Below are 17,368 nucleotides of genomic sequence, written 5' to 3' on the forward strand. Positions count from 1 at the left end.
TTGTTGAAGATGTTGATGGAGATGGAGATTGGCCTCCCAAAGATGAGAGGGTTGTTGGCGATGACAATGGCTTCAATTTCCCCCTCCGGCAGGGAAGTCCCCCGGAGGAATCGCTCCGCTGGAGGGAAAAAGTGCTCCTGCCCAAGTTCCGCCTCAAGACGGCGGTGCTTCGTCCCGAAAGTCCTCTCCTTATTTTTTTCTAGGTCAAAATGACTTATATGCCAGAAGATGGGCACCGGAGGTGGGCCGAGGAGGGCACAACCCACCAGGGCACGCTTGGGGGGCCTGGCGCACCCAGGTGGGATTGTGCCCACATGGTGGGGCCCCTCTGGTAGTTATTTGCTCTAATAATTCTTAAATATTCCATAAAAAATCTCTGTGAAGTTTCAGCTCATTTGGAGATGTGCAGAATAGGTGACTCTGACGTAGCTTTTTTAGGTCCAGAATTCCAGCTGCTCGCATTCTCCCTCTTTGTGTGAACTTTGCATATTATGAGAAAAAAAGGCATTAGAATTACTCCATAAAGCATTACTATGCATAAAAACATTATAAAATAATAGTAGGAAAACATGATGCAAAATGGACGTATCATAACACCTCTTCTCCCCACTATAATATCTACTTAAACATGGTGCTCAACGCTATATATTATTATCCAATGATATGTGGCTATCCTATGATGTTTGAGTAGATCCCTTTTGTCCTATGGGTTAATTGATTATCATGATTAGTTTGAGTTGTATGTTTTATTATTGGTGTTGTCCTATGGTACTCTCCGTGTCGCGCAAGCGTGAGAGATCCCCGTTGTAGGGTGTTTCAATATGTTCGTGATTCGCTTATGGTGGGTGGCATGAGTGACAGGAGCATAAACCTAAGTAAGTGGGTTGTTGCGTATGGGAGTAAATAGGACTTGATACTTAATGCTATGGTTGGGTTTTACCTTAATGATCTTTGGTAGTTGAGGATGCTTGTTAGAGTTCCAATCATAAGTGCATATGATCCAAGTAGAGAAAGTATGTTAGCTCATGCCTCTCCCTCATATAAAATTGCAATAATGATTACCGGTCTAGTCGATTACCTAGGGACAAATAACTTTCCTATGACAAAAAGCTCTCTACTAGAACTAACTTAATTGTTTCTTTATCTAAACAACCCCTAGATTTTATCTACATGTTCTTTATTATCTTGCAAACCTATCCATTTACACCTACAAAGTACTTCTAGTTTCATACTTGTTCTAGGTAAAGCAAACGTAAAGTGTGTGTAGAGTTGTATCGGTGCTCGATAGAACTTGAGGGAATATTTCTTCTACCTTTAGCTCCTCGTTGGGTTCGACACTCTTACTTATCGAGAAAGGCTACAATTGATCCCCTATACTTGGCTGATCTAGCTCTCTTACCTGGATCAGCCGACTCGTCCTCCTCCAATAGCCACAACAGTATGTCCACTGACATGGCACCTTTGGCTGGTTTAGGCATCAGGCTATTCATCTCTATATTCGCCGCCTTCGATAGCACAATCTCCTGCCTCTTTATGCTTCATGTCCATGTTCTTGAGCCGAGAGCACAACTCCATAGACTTCAAGAACTTCACGTGTTCACAAAGCGAGCACCCAAGGATGAATGTCTCCATCGAGGGCAGGTGGGATGGGGTTCATGGCGAGTGGAGTGGTGGTGAGACAGAGAGAGTTGTGGAAGAGGAGACGGTAGAAGAGAGAGATAGGTGAAGTGGTAGATAAATGGGGGCTTTGGAGGTTCAAGCAGTAGGTGGGTGGGATGAATGAATGCTGAAGTTTGGCCAACAGCTTTCGTAGGTGTGGTCAAACAATTCATTAGTCATGGGATGATTGAATATTGAAGATGAAGTGTAGTAGATTTTTTGCATACCTCCATTGATCTTGTTCATATGTGTATCACATTTTGTCCCTCCATTGACTTCATGTTCATACGTTCGATGCGGATCAACAATGTTGCTTTGGGGAACTCCTCCAAGGGCAAGGAGGTTGTGTCAGACAAGAAGGGCAAGGCAGTGGTGGGGCTCAACAACGGCCTAAGAACTATGACCATTTCCATGAGGAAGTCGGCTAAAGCCACTTATACAAGGTCATCCTTGCACCCAAATTGGAGTGTCTGGCAATGCCCCTTGATTTCACCAAGCACTTGACCACTGTCCCACATGAATTAATGATGGGAACGAACACCGGCTGAGTGGAGGGCCACGGTCCATACGATGAACAACAGGCTCACCCTTGATAAAGCCCCCCATTCACTGTTGCTCACAAATCAAGTTCGCGTACCTCGTCACCTTCAAGCTGGTGACTCCCGACATCTTGAAGGTGACTTCAACAATGATGGTGTTGAGGTGGTGACAAAGTGCAAGAGGCACGAGGATGCATCTGTAACGACTCTTTAGGGTGTTATCTTTGCACCAATTTAAGACTTTCTGTAGGATCGAAAGTATGTCTAGAGGGGAGGGTGATTAGACTACTTGAACAAATAAAACCTAACCTTTTTCCCAATTTTAGTTGTAGGCAAATTTGAGCAATTATGACAAGTTAAGCAACACCCTACACATGCAATTCTAAGAGTATAGCAGCGGAAAGTAAGACATTGCACATGTAAGTAAATGAAGGGTTTGGAGAAGGCAAACGCAATGGGGACACGAATATTTTTGGCGTGGTTCTGATAGGTGGTGCTATCGTACGTCCACGTTGGAGACTTCAACCCACGAAGGGTAACGACTGCGCGAGTCCACAGAGGGCTTCAGCCAGAAAGGGCCCACGAAGAAGCAACCTTGTCTATCCCACCATGGCCATCGTCCACGAAGGACTTTCCTCACTCGGGTAGATCTTCACGAAGTAGGCGATCTTCTTGCCCTTACAAACTTCTTGGTTCAACTCCACATCATATCAGATGCTCCCAAGCGACACCTAACCAATCTAGAAGGTGTGATGATGATGAACTCCTTGCTCTTGTGCTTAAAATGATAGTCTCTCCAACACTCAACTCTCTCTCACATATTTGGCTATGGTGGAAGAAGGATTTGAGTGGAAAGTAACTTGGGGAAGGCTAGAAATCAAGGTTCAAGTGGTAGGAATGGAATCTCTTGATCTCAACACATGAGTAGGTGGTTCTCTCTCAGAAAAATGAGTAGTGGAAGTGTAGGCACGTTCTGATGGCTCTCTTACTGAGTAAGAGGGGATGGAGGGGGTATATGTAGCCTCCACACGAAATCCAACCGTTACACACATTTGACTCAACTCGGTGGCACCGATCAGAAATCTCGGTGGCACCGACTTTTGTAAAATATCTGAACGTTGGAGGTCTCGCTGGGACCTACTGGGAACTGTTGGGGAACGTAGTAATTTCAAAAAATTTCCTACGCACACGCAAGATCATGGTGATGCATAGCAACGAGAGGGGAGAGTGTTGTCCACGTACCCTCGTAGACCGATAGCGGAAGCGTTATCACAACGCGGTTGATGTAGTCGTACGTCTTCACGATCCGACCGATCAAGTACCGAACGCACGGCACCTCCGAGTTCTACACACGTTCAGCTCGATGACGTCCCTCGAACTCCGATCCAGCCGAGTGTTGAGGGAGAGTTTCGTCAGCACGACGGCGTGGTGACGATGATGATGTTCCACCGACGCAGGGCTTCGCCTAAGCTCCGCAACGGTATTATCGAGGTGTAATTTGGTGGAGGGGGCACCGCACACGGCTAAGAGATCTCAAGGATCAATTGTTGTGTCTATGGGGTGCCCCCCTGCCCCCGTATATAAAGGAGCAAGGAGGAGGCAGCCGGCCAAGGGAAGAGGCGCGCCAAAGGGGGGAGTCCTACTCCCACCGGGAGTAGGACTCCTCCTTTCCTTGTGGGAGTAGAAGAAGGGAAGGTGGAAGGAGAAAGAAGGAAGGGGGCGCCCCCCCTCCCTAGTCCAATTCGGACTAGCCCATGGGGAGGGGTGCGGCCACCCTTTGGGGTCTTTCTCTCCTTTCCCGTATGGCCCATTAAGGCCCAATACGAATTCCCGTAACTCTCCGGTACTCCGAAAAATACCCGAATCACTCGGAACCTTTCCGAAGTCCGAATATAGTCGTCGAATATATCGATCTTTACGTCTCGACCATTTCGAGACTCCTCGTCATGTCCCCGATCTCATCCGGGACTCCGAACTCCTTCGGTACATCAACATACATAAACTCATAATAAAACTGTCATCGTAACTTTAAGCGTGCGGACCCTTCGGGTTCGAGAACTATGTAGACATGACCGAGACACCTCTCCGGTCAATAACCAATAGCGGGACCTGGATGCCCATATTGGCTCCCACATATTCTACGAAGATCTTTATCGGTCAGACCGCATAACAACATACGTTGTTCCCTTTGTCATCGGTATGTTACTTGCCAGAGATTCGATCGTCGGTATCTCGATACCTAGTTCAATCTCGTTACCGGCAAGTCTCTTTACTCGTTCCGTAATACATCATCCCGTAACTAACTCATTAGTCACAATGCTTGCAAGGCTTATAGTGATGTGCATTACCGAGTGGGCCCAGAGATACCTCTCCGACAATCGGAGTGACCAATCCTAATCTCGAATACGCCAACCCAACAAGTACCTTTGGAGACACCTGTAGAGCACCTTTATAATCACCCAGTTACGTTGTGACGTTTGGTAGCACACAAAGTGTTCCTCCGGTAAACGGGAGTTGCATAATCTCATAGTCATAGGAACATGTATAAGTCATGAAGAAAGCAATAGCAACATACTAAACGATCGGGTGCTAAGCTAACGTAATGGGTCATGTCAATCACGTCATTCTCCTAATGAGGTGATCCCGTTAATCAAATGACAACTCATGTCTATGGCTAGGAAACATAACCATCTTTGATTAACGAGCTAGTCAAGTAGAGGCATACTAGTGACACTCTGTTTGTCTATGTATTCACACATGTATTATGTTTCCGGTTAATACAATTCTAGCATGAATAATAAACATTTATCATGATATAAGGAAATATATAATACTTTATTATTGCCTCTAGGGCATATTTCCTTCAGGAACATCTCGGATGGACCGAGGTGCAATGGCAAAGGCAAAGCTTATTTCGGTGGCACCGATTGCATCAACTCGGTAGGACCGAAGTGAAGCAATAAGGCAACAGAAAGTTGGCAAGCCGTCTCGGTAGCACCGATTGCAAAACTCGGTAAGACCAAATTAATTGCAATAGGGTATGGAAGGTTTGGCAAGCCACCTCGGTGGCACGGATTGCAAAACTCAGTACGACCGAAATATTTGCAACAAGTTACAGAGAGTTGGCAAGCCATCCTAGTGGGACCGAAAACCATATCGGTGACTCCTATTTGTTAGGGTTTGGCTGTGGCAGTGTCCAGATGAACTCGGTGGGTCCGGATGGGTATGTTTTGGTGGGACCGAGTTGGAATGTAGGGTTTGGACATATTTGGATAGAGAAAGTGGCCGAGGGTTTTGGAGCAATATCACTAAGAACTTTAGCAAACAGATCATTATCAAAACCTCATCCCCTTTTAATAGTATTGGCTTTCTATGGACTCAATGTGATCTTGGATCACTTAACCAAAAATGTAGAGTCTTGAGCTTTTGCCAATCCATGTCCTTAGCATTTTGAGGGGTCCACAATCACTTAGTCCTTGCCATGCCAATCATTGAACTTCCTGAAATCTTTAACTTGAATGAATATTAGTTCAATGAGATATATGTTGTTATGAATTACCAAAACCACCCGGGGATTAGTTGCACTTTCACTTTCACGTTGGATGTTTAGTTTAAGACTTGCCGCAACTGTTTGTCAGTTTAACTGACGATGAGTAAGACTCTGGTTTATGCTTTGCTTGTTATTAGTTGGCTATGTTATGTCATGCGTGCTAGTAACCTTACCACTCCGACAAGAGGTAATCAAACCACATGTCTTAATTGTAACCAACCAACAACGGTTTGCATTTGCCTAGAACAGGTCTGCAACAAAACACTATACATGTGTTTTTGCTCAACCAGTCTGGAGGGGATGCACACAAACTAAGTATATGCAGAACACATTATTTTTCCCTGTTTTCACTCAGCCTGGTTCAGTTGAGCCACACCTGCAAATAGCCCAAAAAATGATGCAACCTACCAAACGCATCATTAAGCTATATGTTGTTTTCTCAACTATTTCTATTTTTTTGTTGTTGTTCCACTCAAGATCGGACTAGGCGTTCTTACTACTTCTGACTGATAAGGGGAGTTGCTACCTTCTAAATTTTATTTTTATCAAACACTAATTCTATTGTTAAAATTTCAAAATATTGTTATCGGGTTGGACAATCACCATGGCTTCATCCTAGAAGTCAAGCACATTGACTAGTTGTCATACATGGTCATGGTGCCAAAGAAGAACACGATGTGGCATCTTTGCATCAATTTCAAGGACATCAACAAGGTGTGTCTGACGAACCTGTTTTCTTTGCCACCCATTGACCAGATCGACGCAACGGCCGACCATGACCTCATCTTTCTGGATTAAAATGAAGGGGTCCCACCGGGAGGCCACCTCATTTATCACACCATACAGGCCCTTATGTTTCATCACAATGCCTTTCGGGTTAAAGTGTGCAGGGCCACCTATCAGTTGATGATCTAGATGTTGCAGCTGCAGATCGGAACAACCGTAGAGGCGTATGTTGATGATGTGGTCGTCAAGACCAAGACAACCGACAGTCCGACACCCTCATTAACAACTTGCGTGAGACCTTCAAAAATCTCCGTGCATTTCAACATAAAGCTTAATCCAACGAAGTACGTCTCCGGCGTGCCATCCAGTAACCTGTTGAGATTCTTCATCTCCTAGTGCAGGATTGAAGCAAATCCCGACAAGATCAAGGTGCTGACAAAGCTCAAGAAGCTGGAGAAGCTCAAGGACGTCCGTCGACTGGACAGATGCGTGGCTTCCCTAAGCCAGTTCATCAGCCGGCTAGGTGAGAAGGCACTTCCCCTGTGCTGGCTCCTGAAGAAGACAACTGATTTCGAGTGGACCACCGAGGCCGACAACGCCATGGAAGAAATCAAAACGCTCCCGGCGACCAATCTGACCCTCACAACACCCCCCCCCCCCCCAGGGAACTGATGTTGCTTTACATCTTGACCACCAATCTCGATGAGCTGCGTCGCGGTCACTGTGAATCCAGTCGCAGCCGCCTCCCTCGCCGTAGCCGCTCTGCAACATACCAACTATTGCTTTTGAAAGGTTTGCAACAAGGGTGGTGTTGCAAAGCTGACCTTCGATTAGATTCTGATCAGGCGGTCTTCGAGGTGGTTGACATGGACAATGTCAGAAGTCGCTGAGCGGAAGCTTCTGAAATCTGAAAAAAAATACCTCATCACCAGGGTTTTTAAAATTTTCCGTTTAACTTTCAATCTGATAGCCACGCCGGTGGAAAACGAGCATAACGTGGCAACGACCACGCCGCATATCTCCCCAGAAAATAGCGAAGCAAACGGGCTGCACGACGGAGCCCAACAACGACCACGCGGTTTTGCTTTGGGCTCAAGAAAGAAAAGTTTGGGCAAAACTGGCGACGCGACCCAAGAAGAGTACCCACCCGGGACGCCATTGACGCCTCCGAGCCAGAGGAGGCGAGGAACACATGCTCCCTTTCCTCCCCGCTGAAGAGTAGCTGCAGTTGTTGCCAAGACGGCCACGGAAGCGGAAGCGCAGGCCAGCGCACCCCCAGCCGGACCATTCTCGCCGAGCCCTCGCCCTCCCCCGGCCGCGGCGGCGGCGCCCCTCCTCCGCGCCCTCGCCTCCGGGGATCGCGGGATTGGGCGGCGATGGACACCTCTACTAGGGCGGCCAAGATCCCCTCCCTCCCCCAACAGACGGAGATCAACTGGGACAAGTAAGCGCCCGCCTCTTCTTTTTTCTCCGCCGTTCCCCCGCAATTCACCCCGTCTCGTGCGCTCCCGGGTACCTAGTTGTCAATCTCCGCGCCTCCCCCCGTCCGCAATTCGGAACTGGCATTAGAAATTTCGATTTAGGAACTTGCCGTGGCTGCTATTGTTCCCGGATGGAGCGCGATTGGGGAAGCTGTGGTGAATTAGGGCTTCTAGGTAGCTCTCTGCTTGGTATATTGTTCTGAAACTGCGGTGTGTACATGTTGCAGCCTCGACATGACCAAGCTCTATGTGGTGGGGGCCGGCATGTTCAGCTGCGTGACCGTGGCGCTCTACCCGGTGTCCGTGATCAAGACCCGGATGCAGGTTGCCTCCGGGGAGGCCTTGAGGAGGAACGCCCTGGCCACCTTCAAGAACATCCTCAAGGTGGATGGGGTGCCTGGGCTCTACCGAGGGTTTGGGACCGTCATCACCGGGGCTATCCCGGCTAGGATTATCTTCCTCACGGCGCTCGAGAAGACAAAGGCGACTTCGCTCAAGCTTGTTGAGCCACTTCAGCTGTCAGAGTCGATGGAGGCTGCCCTTGCTAATGGCCTCGGTGGTTTGACGGCGTCTCTGTGCTCGCAGGCTGTCTTTGTGCCCATTGATGTGGTATGCTTACCATTAGCCATTTCCAGTTTCCATGTTGCTGCAAAGAGTTGTGCTATGTTTGTCAGATTAGGTAAATCCATTTATCATGTTTGTATTGGCCTGTATCTCAGGTTAGCCAGAAATTGATGGTTCAAGGATATTCTGGTCATGTCAGATATAAGGGTGGAATAGATGTTGTTCAAAAGATTATGAAGTCTGATGGGCCACGGGGATTGTACAGAGGATTTGGCCTGTCTGTTATGACGTATGCACCGTCTAGCGCTGTTTGGTGGGCAAGCTATGGGTTCAGCCAGCGTATGATTTGGAGGTTAGTAGTGATGGTCTAATTGGGTTATCGCTATGTTTCTCTTTCTTAGCCTCTATGTTGTTTAAATTCATGGATTTCTTAAGTTGAACAAAGAAGAAAAGGCTAACTGTATGTATGTATATTTTGGCAATTTCGATCTCTGAAATTATGCAACCTTTTTAAAACCGCTCCTTTGATGGTGACAGACTCTTTCAATCACATATCCATCTTTTGCTTTCCTGTTGTCATGTCTACCATGGTCCAATAATCCCAAAGTACGGTTTTATATACATTGATCTATTTGTTTTGGAAAACTATGATCTTACTTTGGTGTGCTCTGGTTGATTTGCTTTGGTAATCTTTTCATATTTGCGCTGTCTTCCTATAGGTAGAAACAGTAACCATGATCAAGTGGTTTGGGTTATATAATACTTCTCAGACGCTAAGTACTCAGAAATACATAGTAGTATGCTCTTAAGGGTCAGTACAGAAGTTAGTTTAGGGGAGTTCTTTCTTAATTGGTGATAGCATCAAAGTGTTAAGAATTGAAATAAAGTTATTTATCTTGTTAGCATAGCTACCTGAGCTCACTGCTGTTGTTCTGCTTGTGTAAACAGTGCTCTTGGCCATTTGAATGATAAAGAAGATGCTCCTAGTCAGTTGAAAATAGTCGGTGTTCAAGCAACAGGGGGAATGATTGCTGGGGCAGTGACCTCTTGTGTTTCAACTCCTCTAGATACAATCAAAACCAGGCTGCAGGTGACATTTATGTTTCTGATTATTGTCGCTTATTTCTGCCAAATTGGGTTTGAAGAAGTTCATTTTTCAAGACTGCCCTTGTAATTAGTGCTTATTAAGTTCCACGCTGATGCCATTAAGATGTCTATAACTTGACTCCATCATCAGAATATCAGTACAGTTATTAAGTAAGGTTTAGGAGCATGGGCATTTTGTCTTGAAGTTCACTAATGTCCTTCTGAAACCTAAGTAACTTTTTTCTTGGATAATATAGAATAGCATTGGACTGAGGAGCTAGAATTCAGGAACACAGTCTTTATTACTCCCTCCGATCCAAAATAAGTGTCATGGTTTATGTTCAAATTTGAACTGGAACCATGACACTTATTGGATCAGAGGGAGTAGGCAAGTATATTTCTTCTCTCAATAGTTGATAATTGGAAAGGCAAGCCACTGTATGTAAATGAATATTTGTATTTCTTTATCTTATAGTAGTTATTATGGGGTCAAAAGGGAAATTTTTTACCTAAAGCTTTTTCAACAAACCTCTATTTAATAGTGAGTAGTAGCAAAAAAGTGTAATGTTGAAGTGGCTTAGAAGTTTCTCAAGGATATGACATGCACTTTATGGACACACTTCACAGCTTTCTTAACATTACATGTTTTTGTCTGTGTTGATAGTGTCGAGTGTAGACTTTTAGTTTGTTACAATCACACTTCTATACTGTAGCGTTCAACCCCCCTTGTTCAATTTTTCTGGGGATGCTTTAAGAAAATGTTCTGTGCAGCAGATGTTTTCTTTATGTCATCAAGAATTTGCATTTTTTTAATATTTCTTAACTGTGACATGCATCCTGCGAATTATGGTTTTATATCAGCCACATTAATATTTTTCTTGTTTTTCATCTAGGTTAATCAAAACAAGCCAAAAGCCAGTGAGGTAGTTAGAAGATTGATCGCTGAAGATGGATGGAAAGGTTTCTACAGAGGGTTAGGTCCAAGGTTTTTCAGCTCATCTGCTTGGGGTACATCAATGATTGTATGCTACGAATACTTAAGTATGGCCATCCTCCTTTCCAAGTCTTATATGTTTGTTTTTGTATATTCACCACATCTAATGCTATTTGCAATACAAAATTGCATATAATAAATACGCACTCTTGCGGTTAATTGCATACTTGAGCATTTCTCATTTATACTAGGGGTGTCTGGTGGCATTGTGGTCACTTGTCATAATTTGTCCATATCTCCTGTAGGCTATACCATAACTCCCGTATGCAATATAAACCACACTTGAATACAATCTGAAACTGTGGAACTTATCCTTTTTGCCCCCTGTAAGGTTACCTTACATGAAAGCTAGCACATTATGGATGATTGGATTCCTGCTGCACTGTCGTATATTGTGGGAGTATTGGCATATACAGATAGCAAACACAGTTGGGTGGAATGTGCTGCAGCAGCCTGATCTGTCTTGTGGGGCTATGACTAGTGTATTCCTATTCACAATACCATTTTACAAAAGGAGGGTTGTTTGTAGTTGTATGTTCAAACATGGAAGCTCCATAAGATATTCCTTTATCTTAATGCTCTACTTTTATTTAGATGACATCAGGTTTTAAATTTCTCAAAACTTCCTCATCTGATCAGAAACTATTCTTTGTTCTCTTTATCCCTAACTATAGCATCCTTCTGGTTTTCCCCTGCAGAGCGAGTATGTGCTAAAGTTGAAGAGGCCTGAGTCGCAGACATCTCCTTGTGTGGTTCCTGCAAAAACGCTGGAATTTTTGTCGGTAGCTGAAACGCAACAATACTACAAGAAGGCATCAGTGACACCCACCCGAAGCTCTGTTTCTCGCTGACTTAATAGCTAGACAGTGGTTCTTACAAACTTTGGTGCCCCTGGAGGGTAGTAATATTTTTTTTGGCGGAATATTTGAGGCTCGTATTAGCTGCCTCTAGTGACAGCTATGGATTAGGCAGAATGCTCATATAAACCCAGAGATCAGATGTATTCAATTTCTATTCTTTTGAACTCCAAGGCTTTGTTATGGCGAGTCTGGTCGATTGGGACCAGTTGTAATGACACGTGAGGGGCAAGCTTCGCATTTGCTCATTTCTCTGCTAAAATTTGTTTTTCCTTGTCAAGACAGGCAGCAGCGCATTGTCTGATCCCTTCGCAGTGTTTTTTTTCCTGTTTGTGTGATAAAAGTATAGTTTAATTTAATCAAAAAGAAAGTGTGGAACACATATCATCTTGCCAGTGTCTGGTCCTCGCATCAAATGTTCTAGAGTAGAGTAGATTTCGCAGAATGAAAGACGAACAAGGAGAAGGCAACAACTACGGGCTGTTTTTGGATGATTGAATGGGTACCAATTTATTGGCATGCCATAGGCAGGCAAAGGGTGTAACCTTTTCCTCCCAACCGTCGATGCTGCTTCAACGATTTATAGATCTCGTCTCAAGGGGCGAGTGATTATTGTGGTCTTTAAAACCTGGTATTGCAAGGGCGTTTGCAGGTATCGCTTTCCTTTAACTATTGGTTCAGTGCATTTTTCAATCTCTGGCGTGAGGCGTTTCAATCGGACGAAGACAAAGACTAGTATGCTTTTGAATGTAATTTTATTTTTTACTGGTTATTTTATGTTGAGTTGTCAACCTATTGACTTCTGTTTTTCTCAATATCAATCAGATCTAAGATGCTGTTTGGATGCCTTTATTCAAAAGTTTTTCTTATTGGCATTGGCATGCCAATGCTCCTATGCCCATTCTAGTTCATATTTCTAGCCAATGTTGGTCAATACATCGACAAGCAAAAAGCTCCATCAAATTTTTACCTAGCCAAGTTATTTGGCAGGGCAAAGCTAAGGCTTGCCTGCCCAAAGAAGAAGAGCTTCAGAATCGGCGTCTCCACAGATTGCATTCATCTAATTATCTTCCTGGAAGTTTGCAGTTCGGTGAGATCGACTCCGATGTTCTAGCTCTGCTTCCACTGCCCAGATGCTGACAACGTATTTTCACCTTCGTCTGGAGGTTCACTCCGCTGCGAGAACACTGAACACATTTGCTCTGAAGCGGCAGAGCTCGAGTCCACTTCCACTCCCATTTCAGTTGTCCCCCTTCCTTTCCACCCCACGGGAGGACGAAGGGGAGGAAGGTCGGGGCCGAGATGGACGCGGCGGTGCAGGAGGCGAAGCTGCTGCGGCAGGTGAACGCCCTCATCGTGGCGCACCTCCGCGACCAGAACCTCACGCAGGCCGCCACCGCCGTCGCCGCCGCCACCATGACCCCCAGGGCCGACGCCTCCGTCCCCAACCACCTCCTCCGCCTCGTCGCCAAGGTATATATAACTCCCCTCCCTATGCCCCCCTCGCCTAGGGTTCCGGCGTAAACCCTCGCTGCTGTCGGCTCGCAGGGTCTCGCGGTAGAGCAAGAGGAGGCGGCGAGAGGAGGCGGAGCTCCCGCCGCGGCTGGGCTGGCGCGCCCGCTCGGCACCAATGCCGTGGATTTCAGGTGAAACCCAGGATTGCTCGTGGTTCTAGCATTTGACAAATTAACTGTGTGTAGTGTAGTGTATATGGATTTGATTATGAAGCTCACTGCAGTGTGCAGAATGTTAGGGGCCCGTCCAAGACTTTCCCCAAGCATGAAACCAGGCACATCTCCGATCATAAGGTGGGCATGGTTCTACTTTTCCCTTTGCTCAATGTACCATAGGAATTCACTTTTACCCCATTTCCTGCTGTGTGATGTTTATGAGATATTTGAACTAAATCTGAATTCAACTGGGCAACGGTATTTTCTGAACCCAACATGGGTGCTACTTATACACGGATCTTATAAGCAACAGCAAGAATTTATTTGGCTCGCAAATCCAATGGATAATTGATCAGCATGCAATCGGTGCCATTTACACGCTCTGCACCCTCATGGTGCCGTCATAGCCACCCAACTTGTAATTTTGTTGGTCCTGTTAATTAAGGTGTGGCAGACCAGTCGGCAAGAAATATGATATATACTTTTTCGGTGGTTTACTCTTATTTTGTGCAGAATGTTGCCAGATGTGCAAAATTTAGTCCTGATGGGAAATATTTTGCAACTGGAAGTGGGGACACATCCATTAAGTTCTTTGAGGTGAGCTTGAATTATCACTCCATCTCTGAGTGCAGGATGTGCTTTGTTAGGTTCTAATCGTTGCTCAATGTATGACTTCCACTTGCAGGTGTCGAAAATTAAGCAGACTATGTTAGGAGACTCCAAAGAAAGCTCTGGCCGGCCTGTGGTCCGTACATTTTATGACCATGTGCAGGTTAGTATTTTACTGTTTAGGTCCTTGAGTCTCTTCTCATCCTGTTTTGGAATAGCTTCCTGTTAAGACTCCTTCTATTCATAGTTTGGTAGTTGCTTACCCAACTTCTTGTACATAGCACTGACAAGGCAACTAGCTTTGTAACTAGTATTCCAGGTAGTTACTTCACCTTCTATATCTTGAATTGCCACCATAGGGTATTGAACTTTGTAACTGGTGATTAGTAACTATTTCATTTGGTCCATTCATCCATTGTTTTGCTTATTTATCTTTAATTTCTTCAGTTACCACCATGCCTTCTTTTAGCAAGTAAACATCTTTATACTTGTAGGGCGCCAATGTGGCTGCCTAGTGCCTAGTGCTAAAGCACATGGTTGTGGTTGAATTCATGGATTCAAGCCCCCATTATCCTTCTATAATTAAAGATTTGTAGTTCCTCCTATGTTTCTATAATTGAAGATTTGTAGTTCCTCCTATGTACTCTAGTTGTTTTTGTAACATGTTTAATTTCTTGCAGCCCATCAATGATCTGGATTTCCATCCTATTAGCCCAATACTGATATCTGGAGCAAAAGATAATACGATAAAGTATGCTTATCATTGCTTCCTGCCTTGTTGTTTGTTATGCAGTTTGAGTTCATACAGAGATTAAGCATAATTGGTCTGTTTACATATAATCACGATATATCTGTTGAGATGTATGTCCTTTGAACTTGAAACTTGCTTGGCAGGTTCTTTGACTTCTCCAAAACTGCTGCAAGAAAAGCATTCAGAGTTATTCAGGTAGTAAAATGCTTAGTAACTGTATATACTCTAAATGGCATGTTTGTGGTGCCTGAATAATTTTTTTCTCCCAATATTTACTTGAACAGGATACTCATAATGTTAGGTCTGTATGTTTTCATCCTTGCGGGGATTACATTTTAGCAGGTACTATGATCCTTTCTGTAATTAGGCTTTTGATCCTTTCTGTAATTAGACTTTTACCTGTAGCCTCTAGCTTTTCTGTTTTACATGATTATCAATTCTGATATTGCTTGGTTAGAAGAGTAGACTTATTTATAATCCATTTTAAAGAAACAATCATGTATAGTAGGCATTATTATATATATTTTCATGATATGCTCATGGTGTCCATACTCTACGCGGTTGCAGAATTATAACTCGCTAATGTGTTCTAGGTATGGCTTAATATATCTAGCTGGGAATATTTGGTGTCTGTCCTCTAAGGATTCGAGTTTTGTTCCAGAATCAGACTGCCGACTTCAATAATTTTTGGCATTGCCTATTTGTCAAATACCGACTAGTTTCGTGCGAGTTCAATTAGAGGCCCACATTGCCATATTAATCTATTGAATATGCAATCCTTGGAAGCAGCTGACTTGGATACAAAATATTTTCAGGGACTGATCACCCAGTAGCTCATCTCTATGATGTAAACACTTTCACATGCTTCTTATCCGCAAATCCGCAGGACTCTAGTGCTGCCATCAACCAGGTATTTTCTTACTTTTGCTTTACAAGCTTTGTCCTACAGTGGTTTTAATCTTCATGAAAGGCACACCAGCCACCCTATATATACTTTGTGGGTGTCAGGTGCGTTACTCGGGTACTGGGAGCATGTATGTGACTGCTTCTAAGGATGGTTCTCTGCGCATCTGGGATGGAGTATCTGCTGAATGCGTTCGTCCCATAATTGGAGCACATGGATCTGTAGAAGCTACGAGTGCAATTTTCACCAAAGACGAGAGGTTAGCAAGTGCCGGCATGTGTAAAATGCTTTTGGGGAACAAAGATATGTGAATAAATAGTCTTAACATCATAATGTTTCAGCATTGTGTTGAGAATCTACCTTTTTTTCCATATGATCCCCAAAAGGATCAGGCTCCACTATCAAGAGATAACGGAACAACAAACTGTATCCAGCACCCAGGTGCACAAAACAAAAGAAAAAAACAGGTAGCATCCAGGTGTTGAGAATCCACCTGTAAGTCTGTAACAAACCAACCCGATTCGTCCTAGTAATAATGGATCAGTTCCAAGTGGTTAGTTGTCGTACCATTAGAGTTGCATACAATCCTTAGGGAATCATCCGTTTTAGGCTAAACAAGGACAGCAGTGATGTGCCATGGTTACTTGGCAGGGATGGACATACCTGAGCAATGAGGTGTCACATGACTATCGTGAGGTGAATCTGACGGTCATACATCAGAGAAAGAGGACCAAACCTGGTCACTCTAGTGTGGATGCAAATGCAAAGCATTTCTCTGTTGTGCAGAAAGGCTTTGTTTTATGGTTAAAATTTGCAACTTTGCATGTACTTGCACATAAGATTGAATAATGAAGCTGTTATAATGAATATATACTAACTGAAGGACTTGGTCACCCATTTCGAGTTATTATATTCCTGGATTTGAGAAAAGTTTGTGCTTGTATCCTGGCTATCTCTTATGAAGCCAAAAACGTTCTTTCAGGTACATCCTATCCAGTGGGAAGGATTCGTGTATAAAGTTATGGGAAGTTGGCACCGGAAGACTTGTGAAGCAATATCCAGGTGCTGTTAATACACAATTCCGGTGTCAGGTTAGTAGTACGATTCTATACCATTATCCTTTTCTTTCTTTCTGATTTACATACTAATACATTTGGTCATACAAGCTCTTCTTGCTCCAATGGTAGCTAAGTATCTCAGCTAGTCAGCCTAGTCCATATGAAATAGATTGTGGCTTTGAGCTTGTAACTAATTGTATAACTAACTGCATTGTTGCAACAAATTGATTTTGTTGTTTAGGCTGTCTTCAACGAAACTGAGGAGTTTGTACTATCAACCGACGAGCAAAACAACGAGGTGAATTTCAATTCAGACTAGTAATATCTGTGTTTCAGAAGGGAAAAACCCTTCAGCACACGCCTCACTGTAATACTGCCTGGTCTTCAGGTTGTCGTCTGGGACGCACTTACTTCTGAAAGGGTAGCAAGATTGCCCTCTGGCCATACCGGCGCCCCTAGGTGGCTGGAGCACTCCCCTGTAGAGCCGGTGTTTGTTACATGCGGAAATGACCGATCCGTCAGATTTTGGAAATAAACAGCGTAGATTCAATTCAACCCTAGCATTCAAATCACGAAGTTTGTTGTATCATGTGTACTTCAGGGTAAAAGAAAGAAATACTTGTAACTGTAGTGGCTGTACTTAACATGCTGTTGAAGCTTGACATTGTACCAAACTGGTAGAGTAAGATTCTTTTTTTTTTTGTCTGTTATGGCATTGATGATTGTGAAAGAGAAAAGTCCATCTACAGTCACTGATCTTGTTTCGAAACTCACTCTGGTCCTAAGGCCACTGAAGTGGCTTAGATGGTTCAATACGGTCACGTGAGCGACAACTGTGTGGACAATGTGACGTGGCATTTTGTAAAAAAGCCCTGATGGGCCCCACCTGTCGGTTCGAGTCTTGTTTCACTAATGAAGCC

The 17,368-nt window shown here is 44.2% G+C and overlaps 2 protein-coding genes across 2 annotated transcripts; both read left to right on the plus strand.

Moving 5' to 3' along the window:
• The first annotated feature begins 7,598 nt into the window (after window positions 1-7,598).
• Window positions 7,599-11,736, plus strand: LOC123122869 (solute carrier family 25 member 44). Its single transcript, XM_044543235.1, has 6 exons — window positions 7,599-7,918; window positions 8,183-8,564; window positions 8,675-8,871; window positions 9,468-9,609; window positions 10,499-10,646; window positions 11,298-11,736. Exons 1-6 carry the CDS (start codon window positions 7,851-7,853, stop codon window positions 11,327-11,329), a joined length of 969 nt encoding a protein of 322 aa, XP_044399170.1. The 5' UTR covers window positions 7,599-7,850; the 3' UTR covers window positions 11,330-11,736.
• An 856-nt stretch (window positions 11,737-12,592) lies between these two features.
• On the plus strand, window positions 12,593-17,153 carry LOC123122868 (cleavage stimulation factor subunit 50). Its single transcript, XM_044543233.1, has 13 exons — window positions 12,593-12,929; window positions 13,005-13,102; window positions 13,195-13,264; window positions 13,640-13,723; window positions 13,812-13,898; window positions 14,416-14,486; window positions 14,630-14,681; window positions 14,771-14,828; window positions 15,302-15,396; window positions 15,495-15,649; window positions 16,373-16,481; window positions 16,690-16,746; window positions 16,837-17,153. The coding sequence occupies exons 1-13, from the start codon at window positions 12,759-12,761 to the stop codon at window positions 16,981-16,983; spliced, it is 1,254 nt and encodes a 417-aa protein (XP_044399168.1). The 5' UTR covers window positions 12,593-12,758; the 3' UTR covers window positions 16,984-17,153.
• The last annotated feature ends 215 nt before the right edge of the window (window positions 17,154-17,368 follow it).

The sequence above is a fragment of the Triticum aestivum genome, chromosome 5D, assembly GCF_018294505.1.
Source record: "Triticum aestivum cultivar Chinese Spring chromosome 5D, IWGSC CS RefSeq v2.1, whole genome shotgun sequence".
In the NCBI taxonomy this organism is placed as follows: Eukaryota; Viridiplantae; Streptophyta; class Magnoliopsida; order Poales; family Poaceae; genus Triticum; species Triticum aestivum.